The sequence below is a fragment of the Loxodonta africana genome, chromosome 11 (assembly GCF_030014295.1).
Source record: "Loxodonta africana isolate mLoxAfr1 chromosome 11, mLoxAfr1.hap2, whole genome shotgun sequence".
NCBI lineage: Eukaryota > Metazoa > Chordata > Mammalia > Proboscidea > Elephantidae > Loxodonta > Loxodonta africana.
The window spans coordinates 91,653,153-91,671,209 of NC_087352.1; the positions used below are offsets into that span (position 1 = coordinate 91,653,153).

The 18,057-nt window shown below is 38.3% G+C and overlaps 1 protein-coding gene across 1 annotated transcript in view; it reads left to right on the forward strand.

Moving 5' to 3' along the window:
- Positions 1-18,057, forward strand: part of L3MBTL4 (L3MBTL histone methyl-lysine binding protein 4) — a 547,866-nt gene that overhangs the window by 338,488 nt on the left and 191,321 nt on the right. The window contains 1 exon segment of the mRNA XM_010587124.3: positions 14,054-14,124. Within this exon segment, the coding sequence (XP_010585426.1) occupies positions 14,054-14,124 (71 nt within the window).

Consider the following 18,057-nt stretch of genomic DNA (forward strand, 5'->3'; position numbering starts at 1 on the left):
TTTTTATTGTGCTTTAAGTGAAAGTTTACAAATCAAGTCAGTCTCTCACACAAAAACCCATATACACCTTGCTACACACTCCCAATTACTCTCTCCCTTCACTCTCTCTTTTTGTGTCCATTTTGCCAGCTTCTAACCCCCTCCACCCTCTCATCTCCCCTCCAGGCAGGAGATGCCAACATAGTCTCAAGTGCTTACCTGATCCAAGAAGCTCACTCCTCACCAGCATCCCTCTGCAACCCATTGTCCAGTCCAATCCATGTCTGAAGAGCTGGCTTCGGGAATGGTTCCTGACCTGGGGCAACAGATGGTCTGGGGGCCATGACAACCGGGGTCCTTCTAGTCTCAGTCAGACTATTAAGTCTGGTCTTATGAGAATTTGGGGTCTGCATCCCCCTGCTCTCCTGCTCCCTCAGGGGTTCTCTGTTATGTTCCCTGTCAGGGCAGTCATCAGTTGTAGCCAGGCACCATCTAGTTCTTCTGGTCACAGGATGATGTAGTCTCTGGTTCATGTAGCCCTTTCTGTCTCTTGGGCTCGTAATCGCCTTGTGTCCTTGGTGTTCTTCATTATCCTTTGACCCAGGTGGGTTGAGACCAATTGATGCATCTTAGATGGCTGCTTCCTAGCATATAAGACCCCAAATGCTACTCTTCAAAGTGGGATGCAGAATGTTTTCTTGATAGATTTTATTATGCCAGTTGACTTAGATGTCCCCTGAAACCATGGTCCCCAGCCCCCTGCCCCTGCCACACTGGCCTTCAAAGCATTCAGTTTATTCAGGAAACTTCTTTGCTTTTGGTTTAGTCCAATTTTGCTGACCTCCCTTGTATTGTGTGCTGTCTTTCCCTTCACCTAAAGTAGTTCTTATCTACTATCTAATTAGTGAATGCCCCCTCCCACCCTCCCTCCCTCCCCACTCTCGTAAGCACAAAAGAATGTTTTCTTCTCAGTTTAAACTATTTCTCAAGTTCTTATAATCGTGATCTTATACAATATTTGTACTTTTGCAACTAATTTCACTCAGCATAATGCCTTCCACGGTTCTCCATGTTATGAAATGTTTCACAGATTCCACAATGTTCTTTTTCGATGCGTAGTATTCCATTGTGTGAATAATTTATTTATTCACATAATTTATTTATCCCTTCATCTGTTGATGGGCATCTTGGTTGCTTCCATATTTTTGCTATTGTAAACAGTGCTGCAGTAAACATGGGTGTGCATATATATCTGTTCGTGTAAAGGCTCTTATTTCTCTGGGATATATTCCAAGGAGTGGGATTGCTGGATCTTATGGTAATTCTATTTCTAGCTTTTTAAGGAAGCGCCAAATCGATTTCCAAAGTGGTTGTACCATTTGACATTCCCACCAGCAGTGTAGAAGTGTTCCAATCTCTCCACAGCCTCTCCAACATTTATTATTTTGTGTTTTTTGGATTAATGCCAGCCTTGTTGGAGTGAGATGAAATCTCATTGTAATTTTGATCTGCATTTCTCTAATGGCTAATGATCGTGAACATTTCCCCATGTATCTGTTAGCTACCTGAATGTCTTCTTTAGTGAAGTGTCTATTCATATCTTTTGCCCATTCTTTAATTGGGTTATTTGTCTTCTTGCAGTTGAGTTTTTGCAGTATCATGTAGACTCTAGAGATCAGGCGCTGATCAGAAATGTCATAGCTAAAAACTTTTTCCCAGTCTGTAGGTAGTCTTTTTACTCTTTTGGTGAAGTCTTTGGATGAGCATAGGTGTAAGATTTTAGGAGCTCCCAGTTATCTAGTTTTTCTTCTGCGTTCTTAATAGTGTTTTGTATACTGTTCGTGCCATGTATTAGGGCTCCTAAGGTTGTCCCGATTTTTTCTTCCATGATCTTTATCATATCAGATTTTATATTTAGGTCTTTGATCCATTTTGAGTTAGTTTTTGTGCATGGAGTGAGGTATGGTCTTGTTTCATTTTTTTGCAGATGGATATCCAGTTATACCAGCACCATTTGTTAAAAAGACTGTCTTTTCCCCATTTAACTGTTTTGGGGCCTTTGTCAAATATCAACTGCTCGTATGTGGATGGATTTATGTCTGGATTCTCAGTTCTGTTCCATTGTTCCATGTATCTGTTGTTGTACCAGTACCAGGCTGTTTTGACTACTGTGGTGGTATTATAGGTTCTAAAATCAGGTAAAGTAAGGCCTCCCACTTTGTTCTTCTTTTTCAGTAATGCCTTATTTATCCGGGGCCTCTTTCCCTTCCATATGAAGTTAGTGATTTGTTTCTCCATCTCATTAAAGAATGTCCTTGGGATTTGGATCGGAATTGCATTAAATGTATAGATCGCTTTTGGTAGAATAGACATTTTTATAATGTTAAGCCTTCCTATCCACAAGCAAGGTATGTTCTTCCTCTTATGTAAGTCTCTTTTGGTTTCTTGCAGAAGTGTACTGTACTTTTCTTTGTATAAGTGTTTTACATCTCTGGTAAGATTTATTCCTAAGTATTTTATCTTCTTGGGGGATACTGTAAATGGTATTGATTTGGTGGTTTCCTTTTTGATGTTCTTTTTGTTGGTGTAGAGGAATCCAACCGATTTTTGTATGTTATCTTGTATCCCGATACTCTGCTGAACTATTAGTTTCAGTAGATTTCTGGAGTATTCCTTAGGCTTTTCTGTGTATAAGATCGTGTCATCTGCAAATAGAGATACTTTTACTTCTTTCTTGCCAGTCTGGATGCCCTTTATTTCTTCATCTAGCCTAATTGTTCTGGCTAGGACTTCTAGCACAATGTTGAGTAAGAGTGGTGATAAAGGGCATCCTTGTCTGGAACCCGATCTCAATGGGAATGTTTTCAGGCTCTCTCCATTTAGGGTGATGTTGGCTGTTGGCTTTGTATAAATGCCCTTTATTATGTTGAAGAATTTTCTTTCTATTCCTATTTTGCCAATAGTTTTTATCATGGATGAGTGTTGAACTTTGCCAAATGCCTTTTCTGCATCAGGTGATAAAATCATGTGATTCTTGTCTTTTGTTTTATTTATGTGATGGATTACATTAACTGTTTTTCTAATGTTGAACCATCCCTGCTTACCTGGTATGAATCCCACTTGGTCATGGTGAATTATTTTTTTGATATGTTGTTGAATTCTCTTGGCTAGAATTTTGTTGAGGATTTTTACGTCTACATTCATGAGGGATATAGGTCTATAAATTTCTTTTCTTGTGGTGTCTTTACCTGGTTTCGATATCAGGGATACGGTGGTGTCATAGAATGAGTTTCGTAGTATTCCATCCTTTTCTATGCTCTGAAATACCTTCAGTAGTGGTGGTATTAACTCTTCTGTGAAAGTTTGGTAGAACTCTGCAGTGAAGCTGTCCGGACCAGGGCTTTTTTTTTGTTGGGAGTGTTTTGATTACCTTTTCAATCTCTTCTTTTATTATGGGTCTATTTAGTTGTTCTACCTCTGTTTGTGTTAGTTTAGGTAGGTAGTGTGTTTCTAAGAATTCATCCATTTCTTCTAGGTTTTCAAATTTGGTTGAGTATAGTTTTTCATAGTAATCTGATATGATTCTTTTAATTTCAGTGGGGTCTGTTGTAATATCACCTCTCTCATTTCTTACTTGGGTTATTTGCTTCCTCTCCTGTTTTTCTTTTGTCAGTTTGGCCAGTGGTTTATCAATTTTGCTGATTTTTTTCAAAGAACCAGCTTTTGGTCTTGTTAATTCTTTCAATTGTTTTTCTGTTTTCTATTTCATTTAGTTCAGCTGTAATTTTTATTATTTGTTTTGTTCTGGTGCCTGTGGGTTTCTTTTGTTGCTCTCTTTCTATTTATTCAAGTTGTATGGATAATTCTTTGATTTGGGCCCTTTCTTCTTTTTGGATGTGTGCATTTATTGGTATAAATTGGCCTCTGAGCACCACTTTTGCTGTGTCCCAAAGGTTCTGATAGGAATTGTTTTCATTCTCATTGGATTCTATGAATTTCTTTATTCCATCCTTCATGTCTTCTATAATCCAGTCTTTTTTGAGCAGGGTATTTTTCAGTTTCCAAGTATTTGATTTCTTTTCCTGTTATTGATTTCCACTTTTATGGCTTTATGGTCAGAGAAGATGCTTTGCAATATTTCAGTGTTTTGGATTCTGCTAAGCCTTGCTTTATGACCTAATATGTGGTCTATTCTAGAGAATGTTCCATGTGCACTAGAAAAGAAAGTATACTTGGTTGCTGTTGGGTAGAGTGTTACGTATATATCTACGAGGTCAAGTTGGTTGATTGTAGCATTTAGATCTCTGTGTCTTTATTGAACTTCTTTCTGGATATCCAGTCCTTCACCAAAAGTGTTGTGTTGAAATCTCCTACTATTATTGTGGAGCTGTGTAGCTCACTTTTCAATGCTGATATAGTTTGTTTTATGTACCTTGCAGCCCTATCACTGGGTGCATAAATATTTAATATGGTTATATCTTCTCAGTGTATTGTCCCTTTAATCATTATATAGTGTCCTTCCTCATCCTTTCTGATGGATTTAAGTTTTAATTTGTCAGAAATTAATATTGCCACTCCTGCTCTTTTTTGATTGTTGTTTGTTTGATATGTTTTTTCCATCCTTTGAGTTTTAGTTTGTTTGTGTCTCTAAGTCTAAGATGTGTCTCTTGTAGGCAGCATATAGACGGATCTTGTTTCTTAATCCATTCTGACACTCTCTGTCTCTTTATTGGTGCATTTAGTCCATTTACATTCAGGATAATTATGGATAAGTACAAATTTAGTGCTATCATTTTGATGTCTTTTTTTGTGTGTTGACAGTTTCTTTTTCCCACTTAATTTTATGTGTCGAGTAGATTTTCTTTATATATTGTCCTTTCCTCATATTTGTTGTTGATTTTGTTTCTGCTGAGTCTGTGTTTTTCCCTTGTATTTTATTTTGCTGAGTAGGGTGGTTTGTCTCCTTTGTGGTTACCTTATTATTTACGTCTATTTTTCTAAATTTAAAGTAACTTTTATTTCTTTGTATCGCCATATCTTCCTCTCCATATGGAAGATGTATGATTACATTTCTTAAAAAAAAAAAATTAGTCCCTCTTTATTATTTTAATGTTGTCTTCTTTTATATAATAACATTGCTGTTACCCTGTTTTGAGCTTTTTTTTTTTATAATCTTGCTTTGTTTTTTGGATTTCCCTGTCTGGGTTGACTTCTGGTTGCTCTGCCCAGTGTCCTAGTCTTGGGCAGATACCTGATATTATTGATTTTCTAACCAAAGAACTCCCTTTAGTATTTCTTGTAGTTTTGGTTTGGTTTTTACAAATTCCCTCAACTTTGTTTATCTGGAAATGTCTTAATTTCACCTTTATATTTAAGAGACAGTTTTGATGGATGTACGATTCTTGGCAGGCAATTTTTTTCCTTCAATTTTTTAAATATGTCATCCCGTTGCCTTCTTGCCTGCATGGTTGCTGCCGAGTAGTCCAAGCTTATTCTTATTGGCTCTCCTTTCTAGGTGACTTTGTTTATCCCTCGCTGCTCTTATAATTCTCTCTTTATCTTTGGTTTTGAGAAGCTTGATTACAATACGCCTTGGTGACTTTCTTTTAAGATCTATGTTTTGTGGAGTTCGATGAGCATCTTGGATAGATATCTTCTCGTCTTTCACAATATCAGGGAAGTTTTCTGCCAACAAATCTTCAACAATTTTCTCTGTATTTTCTGTTATCACTCCCTGTTCTGGTACTCCAATCACTTGTAGGTTATTTCTCTTGACAGAGTCCCACATTAATCCATCATTCTTTTCTCTCACTTCTTGCTGTGTAAATTACTCTGCTTTGGTGGGCATCACCTGCTCAGTGTCCCCACCCACTAACCTTTGCATCCACAGCATTCTTTTTATTCCTGACATTACACCTTCGTTCCCATCTTTTGTTGATCCTTTACACCTGCCTGAATCTTTCCATTCTTCAAGGTTCATCTCTTTCTTGAAGCTTTCTGTAGCAATGTAAATCCATGTAAGCTGCTCTGCATTTCTGACACTTAGTATAGTATAAGGAAACCCTGGTTCCGTAGTGGTTAAGAGTTTGGCTGCTAACCAAATGGTTGGCAGTTTGAATACAGCAGGCACTCCTTGGAAACTGTATGGGTTAGTTCTACTGTGTCCTATAGGGTTGGTATGAGTTGGAATTGACTCAACAGTAACGAGTTTGGTGTTCTTTTTTTGTTTTGTTTGTTTTTGTTTTAGTATAGTGTAATGGCTAACCCATGAGAGACACTCAACAGTTAAATGGATTTTGAGTAACCACTCTATGCCAGGGACAGTGCTAGGCCTTGATATGCAAAGTCTTATCCCTTGTTCCCCAGCATTTTGATCCTTTTGGTCGATAGTTTTGTGCCTACATGTGTCTTTTTAATACTTACTGGGTGTGTGCCTTGACATCTCATTAGATTGCATGTAGGCAGCTAAAGGGTAAGAACCAATTTTAATTATGCTTTTGTTTTTCTTTACTATGTGGTTCTATTCTATCCTAGAGGGTCACTATGAGTAGGAAGTGACTTGACGACACCTAACAAAAACATCATTCACATTATAGGTTCTCAGTAAATCTAAGTAGATTGATTCTGGTATGTACAAGACTTCTCTCAAAGCCTCAGTTTCTTCACCTGTAAAATGGATATAAAACATGAGGCTTATATAAGATTTTGAATATAGGCATATAGATGTAGACAGAGATATAGATATGCTATAGATATATGACTTGACAGCAACTAACATCAACAACACAGATGTGTGAGTAGACCTATCACATACTGGGAACCTGTTGGGGCAGTGGTTAAGAGTTCAGCTCCTAGCCAAAAGGTCAACAGTTCAAATTCACCAGACACTCCTTGGAAACCCTACAAGGCAGCTCTACTCTGTTCTATAGGGTCACTGTGAGTCAGAATTGACTCGACAGCAACGAGTTAGGTTAGGGTTTTTTTTTTTTCTTATCACATAGTAGAGGCATTGTTGATCTTAAAGCCTTGCATTTAGGCCAGTTCGAGCTGCCCATATCACACATCTCAGCCCCAAGCACAGAAATTTACACCTTTATTATTTAGTCTGAGGTAATGCTAAGGATCTGGAACTAAATTAAACCTCTTAATCAGGTGAGCAGAGATCCAAACACCAGGACAACCCAGAGTCCTCCTGGGCCTGCAGAGGGTTGTGGAAGCAGGAAATTCCCAGGCCACTCAGAGAAGCTCCCTCCAGCTTCCCACTTCCAATCTGACTCTGAGGAACCTCAGTCTCAGAAATGAGAAAGGACTGAAAAGATTATCTAACCCAGCTACCTCTGTGTACAAATAAGGAAACCAAAGCCCGGGAGCTCCATGCTCTCCAGCACCCCGGGCATTGCCTGCTCACTCTTCCGTACTGCTCCTACCCCTAACTTCAACTCCTGGGATGGCTTAGAGTGGAATCTGTTTACAACATAGGGATAGATAACCCAATAATGCTCATCTTATTGAATTCAGGGTTGTGTCCATAGCCAGGTTCTAAAATTAGGCATATTCATTCATTTATTCACGTTCATTTGTTGAATAAATGTTTAGAGCAAGTACTGTTTTAAACCCAAGAATTAGAATAGTGAACAAAACAAACAAAAATCCTTGTCTTATTAAGCTTACATTTAGTGATGAGGAAATCCTCAAGCTAGAAGATGGCAGAACAAGGATTTCAGCTTAGGTGAGATGACTCTGGTTCCTGCATACTTGGCAATGGGCATATTGATCCACTCATTGCAACAAAATTCATTAATTCAGCAAATATGTAAAGAACTTCTACTAGTGCCAAATGGCATGTTAGGGTGCTGGTGATACAGTGTTGAACAAAACAATTCCATCCTTGGCTGGAACATATTTTCAAGAAAAAAATATAAACCATAAATGAACAGAAAATGTATAGAGTGTGATAAATGCCATGAGAGAAATGACAAGAGGGAGGGTAAACTCAAAATGTTTTCTGCAGTTACCTACCTTAGCACCCTAGAGATGGTAAGCAGATCCAACCATCCAGAAAAGAAAAGAAAAAGGCTCTGCTGAACATTTTGCAAACTGACAATGAAATGAGCAGTGTCAGGATAGCTCAGGGATGTAGACAGAACTGTGATCAGACAAAGGAGTCACCCCTTCTTGGTCCCACCTTCCTTATAGCTCTGTATTTTCTAAATAAATTTACAGTTTTGCCAAAATATTATGAAATCACCAAGTTATGACTTGAAAATGCTTTAAGAAATTATTTTTCTGAGTTGATTTTCATTAAGATATTTCATGATTTATTGTGAGCCTCTGGATTTCTGGAATCCTGCCTTGGCCCAGGCTCTTGATAATTAAATGGTACAGAACAGCATGTGCTAAAATGCCTGTGTTCCTGCAGAAAGGATACATTGGTGTCCTGGACCCCCAAAAAACAAAGCTTTGCTCTCCAAGCATCAGTGGGCATTTTTTTTTTTTTCTCGTGGGCATTCTTTGTCTGGCTTTAAAATATTTATTGCCTTTTTATTAATTACGTTACAAATAGTAAAGTTTGGACATGTAACAATTATTTTTTCCTCATTAGTAAAGCAGTGTTTATTTATTATAGGAAAATTAGAAAATACAGAATAGCAAAAATAAAAAAGTTAAAAACATCAATAATATCTCTACCTTTTTCTATTAAACAGCATAACTTATAGGCTTATAAAAAAATAATAAAATGCCCACCCAAATGATTAAGGAAATATTCTTAAATTTAAAAATTGAACTATTTCCCCACTCTTCAACTCTGATTCTGCCTCCCGAGATGGCTAGCACTAATAGCTTGTCATGAACCCTTCTGCACCTCTGCTAGGCTTCTGCACACATAAAAAAAAAAAAAAAACTAGGCTTCTGCACACATACATATGTAGATATGCGGTCACTCTTTTTTGTTAATCTACAATATGCTTTCTTTAATTAAACAATATGTCATGGACAACTTGGCATATTGACACAAATGATTCCAGTGCGTCATTTTTTTAAATAACTGTATTATAGTCCATGGAAACCTTGGTGGCATAGTGGTTAAGTGCTACGGATGCTAGCCAAAAGGTCGGCAGTTCGAATCCACCAGGCGCTCATTGGAAACTCTATGGGGACAGTTCTACTCCGTCCTGTAGGGTTGCTATGAGTCAGAATCAACTCGACAGCAACGGGTTTTATAGTCCGTGCAGCCCTGGTGGCACAGCGGTCAAGAGCTATGGCTGCTAATCCAAAGGTTAGCAGTTCAAATCCACTAGCTGCTCCTTGGAGACCCTATGGGCCAATTCTAATCTGTCCTATAGAGTCACGATGAACTGGAATCGGCTAGACAGCAGTGGGTTTGGTTTGGTTTGTCATAGTCATGGCGTAGATATATCTTAACATATTCAACCCATTTCCCTATTGATGGATATTCAGGTTGTTTCCAGTACTTTCGCTCTCATAAACAAGGCTGCAATAAACATTCTCATATGTGTTTCATTGTTTACCAATGCTTTATAATACAATAGTTTTAAAAGTTAATTACTTTTTATTTACATTCTAGACATTCTTTAGACTGATAGAGCCTTGCATGTCTTTGGTCTATTTGCTTTATTATAATTAAATAAATCCATGTATATAAACCTACATGCATATAAGAATATGTAACATAAATACTGTATACATACAAACACAAATACAGTCATACATGTGCATGTTCATAAATACATACATACATACAAGGAGAGCTCCTGGAGCCCTTGTAATTGGCTCCAGCCCACATTTCCCACCTTGTTGCACCCCAAACCCCATTACTAATCTCACCCCTGCCTGCCCACATGTTCAGGCCTTTGCTTTGTCATCCCTCCTGCCTGCAATTTCCTCCTCCTACTTTTTCTGTAGTAAAAGTTTGTTTTGGGGCCTAGTTCAGATTTCATCTCTTGAAAGCTTTTCCTAATCTCTCCCACCTTTCAAGCAGAATCATCACCTCCTACTCTGTTATCCCAAAGTACATCTTTTATCTCTTCATTATGGCTCTTTTCTCAGTCTGCTCTGTGTGAAAGTTGGCAGCGGTCACATCTGTATCCCCTGACAGATCCCAAGTCTCTTGGTGGCAGAAACCATCTCGGCCGAACGCGGCATGTTTGTGCAACAAGAGCACAAAGAAATGTTGATTGAACTTGGAAAATCTGCCTAAAAGTAAGAGAGTCTGAACCCAATGCTTGCCTTTCAAGCCCTATTATAACTGTTGTTAGTGTTGTTGTTAAGCACCATCGAGTTGATTCAAATCATAGCGACCCAGTATAACAGAGTAGAACTGCCCCATAGGGTTTTTTAGGCTATAATCTTTTCAGAAGCAGATCGCCAGGTCTTTCTGCCACAAAGCTTCTGGATGCATTAGAATTTGGTTAGCAGTCAAGAGCTTAATCGTTGCACCACCAGAGCTCCTTAAGTTATAACTAAATACTGTTTTAAAGGCAGTTTTGGGAAAGGGTAGCAATGTAAAATAATCACTTGCTATTTTCAGCCTTATGTAGTCTTTTCTTTAATTCTAGAAGTCAGCAAACTTTTCTGTAAAGGGACAGACAGTAAATGTCTTAGGCTTTGAGTCACAGCTACTCAACCCAGCCACTGAAGTGCAAAAGCAGCCGTAGACAACACCCAACTGAATGCGCATGGTAGTGTTAGTAAAACTTCTACAAAAACAGGTAATGGGCAGGATATGACTTGTGAGCTGTAATTTGCTGACTCTTGTCCTGGGAGGTATCTAGGTACAGTTAGGCTAATCTGGGTTCAATTCAAATTCTGGCTCCAATTCTAATTCTGGCTCTTCCACTTATTCTGTGACTTTGGGCAAGTTACCCTCTTTCTTTCTCAACACATAAATATAAGATTAATATTACCTTCTTTTTTTTTTTTTCTTCATGTTAGGTACCGGGGCCTAGAATTTAGTGATCCATAAATGGGAGCCACTAATAATGTCTTGTTAGGAAGAGTGAAAGCATAGGAAGAGGGCCAGAGGACATGTAGCCCTTTCAACTAAAAGGAGCAGAAGCCTCAGGAAAAGGCAAGATGAAAAATAGCTAGCAGATGCTGTTGGATGAGAGGACCAGTTTCCCCATTAGAATCAGGTATAAGCAAACAAACAGGTATCTTGACACGTGCAGCAGCAACAGCAGTACTATTAACAAAAGATTTGGAAGCTTGTCTAGGGTGCCTGGAGCTATGAGGACTATATGAAAAGTATGTGCCAGGCTCTAGGGAAAATTACTGGTGAAATATTAGTACCTGAACAGTCAGGTGGCATTACTTTTTTAGCTAAAATACAAACAAAGTACCAATCTTTGGCACATTACTAGCCTAGTCATCTCCAAACCTTTTTACCAGCTATATGCAATAGATTATTTCAAGATGCAAATGCTTCAATGGTTTTCCACTGCCAACAGGATAGTTCCAACACTTGAGAAGAGCAGGCGAGGCTCTCCACAGTTTGACTCTGCCTTATTCTTTTAGTCTTTTCTTTGTTTCTTCTTTTCCTTGCCCAGTGCAAATGCTTCAGCCAAAGGATTTGATTAGCTTATTAATGTCTCCAAAATACTTCTCCCTCCCATTTTACTTGTGCTAATTCCATTTCAGTTCCTGGGTACTTCTCTACACCCTAATTCTCTAGACCTTTATAAACCCATTGGTCATCCTCATCCCCATTTCTTGAAGACCCAAGCTGGCCACATCACCCTCAGAAGTCTCTGACCAGCCCAGTGCCAAGCAGCATCACCACCTCCAGGAGCATTACTGATTGTCCCTGTCCTTGCTCTGCCCAATGACATCTCCTTATCAGTGCCGTCTGTAAATGTTCATTGAACCCTGTGTTACTGGAAGGTGGCATGTAGAGTAGAAGACGACCTGGGTTTGGAGTCCAGAGATGTGCGTTTGAGTCCGACCTCCACCATCTACTCACTGTGTGCCCCTAAAATGGGGCAGATTACTTACTACCCCTGGGTCTCAGTTTATTTATAGAGTATGTGTGAGAATGAAATGAAGTTAAGATGAAGAGCGTGAGAGTCCTCAGAAGGTGCCACAGTCACTAGAGAGACTAGGACATGGTAACTGAATTTGCACTGGGCCTGGGCTTTGCCCTGGCACATCTTCCTAGTGATGTAATAATCTTGAAAGCAAGAACTATACCTGTGGTTAATCGCAGTGTTTGGCATTAAGGAAAAAAAGCCACTCAATCAATGGATTTAATTTATTGTTAAATTACTTTTAAAAATGCCCTCCAAGTTATTAAGGCAGATTATCTTCTGTCTTTTAAATGTTGTAAAGTAGGAACTGAGGTCTTCTTCATATTGGCATGTATTGCAGAAAAATAACGTGATTTGAAAAGTGTTCAAAATCCCATAAAATGTGTGAATTTGGAGGGAAATAGCCAAAGATTTGCCAAAAATATATAAATAGACCTAAAATTATTCTTTTTTTCCATCCTGTTCTTTGAGAAATGCCCCCACTGGGCTGCTCAGAGTGCTTGTTTCACTTACTGAAGGGGCTTGCTGCTTGTGTCTAAGCCTTCCTATTATAGTTTCTGCCCTTGCCTACAAGACGTGAATCCATCCTGATGAGATCTAGTGAATATATGGAAAATTGTAATATGAATTACTGAAAATATCCCACGTTTTTATACTTTACATGTCCATGGTACACAAGAGTTTGTAAACTGTTTTTGAATGCTTTGTTTCACTAATTGTTCAGTACAGCATTGTGAGGCAGGTCCTGCCTCCATTCTGCAGATTGGGAAGCTAAGACTCAGAGAGTTTAAATAGACTTTCTGGGTCCTAGACTTGGTGAGCGGGTGCTGGGACAGGAGCCCAGGTTCCTAGCATCAACTGTACTGGACTCTCCAGTGCACACAGGTGATTAACTGACTGCGGTGCCTGTTTGCCACAATGTGCCAAGATGAGATTTGAATAAATATTTATTCTTTCTCAGTTTCTTGCCTTATTGATAAATAGCCTTAACTGTTAAAAGCTATCTAACTGGTCAATAGAATGTGTTCTACCATGACATACAAGTTTATAGAACATATAGGTAAAATCACCTCAGATTATGTACACATTACATAGGTTTCAAGGTAAGATTTTGGTAACTGCATCAGCTTCCTCCCTAAAACAAAAATTGAAACAGTGCTGTGTGCCTAAGTCAAAAGATTGTCAGTGAAGATTAAAGTGAGAGCCCAAATGTAAATTAAATATGTACATGTGCAAACCGAGGTACTATAATTTTCATTAAAATCATAAGTATATACCGATAAACTAAAATTTATAAACTATCTCAAGTTCTGTCTACCTAAAATTAATTACTGGGCGATTAACAGCACTGGAAAAGTTTCATTTTAGGAACTTCCAGATTCATTATAAAGTATGAGCCTCAAGTTTTAATAAAGTTACATGATGAAAGAGTTACAAAATTAGACTTAACTGCATTTTAAGTTAATCAATTCTCTGACATTCAGCAGTGTAACTAAATTACTTCATACAGTTGTTTGAGCACAATGTCTATAATCTTCTGATTAAAATAATAAGCACTAAAATTATTGAAAACTCTGGTGGCATGGTGGTTAAGAGCTACCACTGCTAACGAAAAGGTCAGCAGTTCAAATCCACCAGGCGTTCCTTGGAAACCCTATAGGGCAGATCTACTCTGTCCTATGGGGTGCTATGAATCAGAATTGACTCTATGGTAAAATTTCTTTTTTTTTTTTTTTACCACACCATCACTCCCTTTCCCCCTACCCCTTATCTCTTTTAGCTTCTTCTCAGAATCCCAAGAGATTATTCTCCAGACGGCTCTGGAAACTCTTTGCTGTAATAGAATGGGGAAAACAAAAGTGTATTTTTTTTATCCTGAAGAAAAGCTCTAAGATGGCTCTGTGCTGCAAAATACCTGCTAATTCACTATTGTTTACCCTGTGGTTTCTGTTTAAATTTGTGCTAGTATCATGATTTGTTCCTGCCTCATTGGATAATGAATATAGATTTTATTTCTGTTCTTTGCCCAGACTTGTACAGCAGGCAAAGTGTTTGAAAATCAAAGAAAAAGAAGATATTGATTTGGATAATCTCTTCAGAGGTAAAAACAAAACAAAACAAAAATCTAGCAAGAGCACTACATATACTGTTTGTTGGTATTTATCATTTTCCAGTGGGAGAATGATCGAAAGAGCCTGAATAGAAGCCAAGAGATGCGTTCTATTCCCAATCCTGAGAATAATAAATTCCATCACTGCACTTCTCTAAACCTCAGTTTTCTCAGTCTTAAAATAAAAGGAGCAGTCTCTATCATCTCTGTGATTCCCACTCCTGATGGGACAAGTCTAACCCTACTGAAGTAAAAGTCTGTCGGCCATCTACAGAGGGCATGACAGGGAGCTAGAGCGTCGGCCATACTTGTGTAAGTGGCACATGGTGTGCCTCCCTAGTAAGGCAGACAAGAAGGTCATTCGAAAATGAGGCTAACATCAAAACCTGAGGGACTTGTTAGGGTATAGAAAAAAGCGAATTGCATGTTTTCATTTATTATTATTATTTTTCCAACGAAGGCTCAACATAGACAGAGTTTTATCTGTAACTTTTGAGTTTGTTTTGTAGCAAGCTGAGGCATTTTCCCTTGGTTATGTTGTTTTAGTGCAAAAATTTTTAATTTGGTCGGATAAAAACATTAGTAATTTGTAATGACTGTCCTTGTGTCTTCAGCCATCGTGGTTCTATATAAAGTCTGTGTCTCACAGAACACTGTAGATCTGTTTATGTTCTAAAGAAAAAGAAAATTAGTCAGTGAGTTTTCTGCTGACTTGACCGAAAGTGCAACAAATTAGCCTAATGTGGTGGTACTGTACTTCATCTCCAACACAATCACCCACTCGGCTTTTCTGAAGAGAAAAAGAATATACTTGACAGTCAGTGAACAAAGGGGCTGCGATTTCTGTGAGCAATGCTTAATTATTTTTGCTCATTTCAGTGAGGGACGAAGCTCAGCTTCTGGTTAGAGAACTCTTGATTTCATCTCAGCCATAAAGGGAGGAAACTCTCGCTCAGAAAATGGAAGGCAATGAAGTCAGTTCGGTTTCATTTACATCTACACCTTTGTCCCCAACCAGAAAAATTTCTGTGTGATATAACCAGAGTTGAGCCTCACTTTACATAAAGTAAAATAAATAACTTTGATATTCAGAAACTGTCCCAATAAGAATGTTCTAAGCCATTTTACCAAGGCTTCAGTCTGTAAACAGCATGTTTTGGGAACATGTAAGAGTTTCTAAAAATGCGTCAGTGTTTTAATTCATCTTTTAACACTTTTGAAAATATCTCCGTGGAGTAATTACAAACACATTCCTGTGAAAACAGATACTCAGTCAAATTTGTAGTTCCCATAGTAAAAGTAGTAATCATCTTAAAAGGGATCATCCTATAAAAATCAGTCAAATTTGTAGTTCACATCGTAAAAATAGTAATCATCTTAAAAAGGATCATCCTATAAAAATAGAAAATATTGCTAGCAAAATTCATTTGTATAATTTAATTCTTTGGTATGCACTTGTTTTTGTCTGCATCACTTACAGGACGTTTATAAGCATATAAGCATATGCTTGACTTTATCCGTGCATTTACTGTGCTCTTTCATTTAAATATTTCAATTTCCTCATCAGGAAGGACTATGTTAACAGATACAGAAGTAATGTCAGAATAGCATGTGGTACAGTAGCCTGCCTTATACCTCACACGCAGTTGCCTGTAGGACCCATAACGATCTCTTGTTAAAGAAATTCTATCAAGAAACTGCTCCAGGAGAACAGTGGGGTGCAGACCCCAAATTCTCATAAAAAGACCAGACTTAATGGTCTGACTGAGACTAGAAGAATCCCGGCGGTCATGGTCCTCAAACCTTCTGTTGGCCTAGGACAGGAACCATTCCCAAAGACAACTCATCAGACATGGAAGGGACTGGACAATGGGTTGGAGAGAGATGCTGATGAAGAGTGAGCTACTTGTATCAGGTGGACACTTGAGACTGTGTTGGCATCTCCTGTCTGGAGGGGAGATGGGAGGGTAGAGAGGGTTAGAAACTGGCAAAACCGTCACAAAAGGAGAGACTGGAAGGAGGAAGCGGGCTGACTCATTAGGGGGAGAGTAATTGGGAGTATGGAGTAAGGTGTATATAAGCTTATATGTGACAGACTGACTTGATTCGTAAACTTTCACTTAAAGCACAATAAAAATTATTTTTTTTAAAAAAAAGAAACTGCTCCATTCCATAAAAATTTACAGGATTTATTTTGTACCTGCTTTTTACTCTACCCTTTTGTTATGCAAGGTGCTTCTTCCTCATATTGGACTAATCCCAACACTGTAATTTAAGTTAATTTTCTCTGATTCTAACCTTGATGAGACAAAATAATGAGAATAAATATGTTGCTACTGTGACAAAAAAAAGTTGCCATGGAGTTGATACCGACTTATAGCAATCCTATAGGACAGAGCAGAACTGCCCATAGGGTTTCCAAGGAGCAGCTTGTGGATTCGAAGTGCCAACCTTTTGGTTTAACAGCTGTCATGGATTGAATTGTGTCCCTCAAAAATGTGTGTAGCAACTTGGCTAGGCCATGATTCCCAGCGTTGTGTGGTTGGCCATCATTTTTTCATCTGATGTGATTCTCCTACGTGTTGTAATCCTACCTCTATGATGTTAATGAGATGGGCTTAGCAGGAGTTATGTTAATGAAGCAGCACTCGGTCCACAAGATTGGATTGTGTCTTGAGGCAATCTCCTTTGAGACACAAAAAAGAGAAGCGAGCAGAGAGACAGGGGGACCTTACACCACCAAGAAAGCAGCACCGGGTTCCTTTGGACCTGGGGTTCCTGTGCAGAGAAGCTTCTAGTCCAGAGGGAGATTTATGACAAGGACCTTTCTCCAGAGCCAACAGAGAAAGCCTTCCCCTGGAACTGACACCCTGAAATTGGATTTCTAGTCTGCTAGACTGTGAGAGAATTAACTTCTGTTGGTTAAACATCTACTTGTGGTATTTCTGTTACAGCAGCACTCGATGACTAAGACAGCAGCTGAGCACCTAACCATTGTGCTCCAGGGCTCCTGTGACATTGAATGGTTATTTAATATTTCCCTTTAATTTTTTAAGGCTATAAATCTAAGCATAATTTAAAAACCTTGCCTTTTTAGGGGGGCAGGGGGGTCTGGGCATAAAAAAAATAAAGAATTATTTATTTATTTATTTTTAATAAATACCTTCATTCATTATACATATTTTTTAAAAAAGGAAAATGAGCTAAAATGTGTTCTCCATTTCCCCCCAAAGGGGAAAGATTGTGATGTTAGAAGCTCTGTGTATACACACCCATGTGCACACGCAGCTGCTGCTCTTCCTGTGTTGGCATGTTTTAAACTTTTAGTTGGAAACATCTTTTCCTCTAAAGGACTTTGTTCCCCACAATATTTATGCTTATCAGATATAATGAAAATATTTCTAATGCTACCCATTATTTTCAAGTACAGTTCTGAAAATTCCCACATTTTTTTCCTTTCCCATCCATACTAATGTATAAAAGTAAGATTGGATGGCAGAAATTTTAATCAGTTTATAATTATACAAATTTGTTGAGGAAAGTATGGTTATCTAAAAGAATGGTAGTAAAATTGGCAGAAGTAAGTTCGAGTTTGTTTTACTAGCTGAAGCTTTACAAGTAAGCTTATTGAGCATCACATCCAAGCTACAAACAACGGTAATTACCCTTCGTGCTTTTTGTAAAGTAAAATAATGCATTCACATATAGCTGAGAGTGCAGCTCTCCCAGGTTCCCTTCTCCAGAAGCGAGCTGAACATCTGTGCAGGTACCTTTAAGGTTTTTCCATTTGCTCAGTGAGTATCCCACAGACAACGGTGCTAAATCTCCTTTGAACACAGGTTGAGTGAAGCTAATTAAAGTCCACTTGCATTAATTATAAATGATCTGCTCATCTAAATGATATGTCCTCTGTCCCTTAGATAA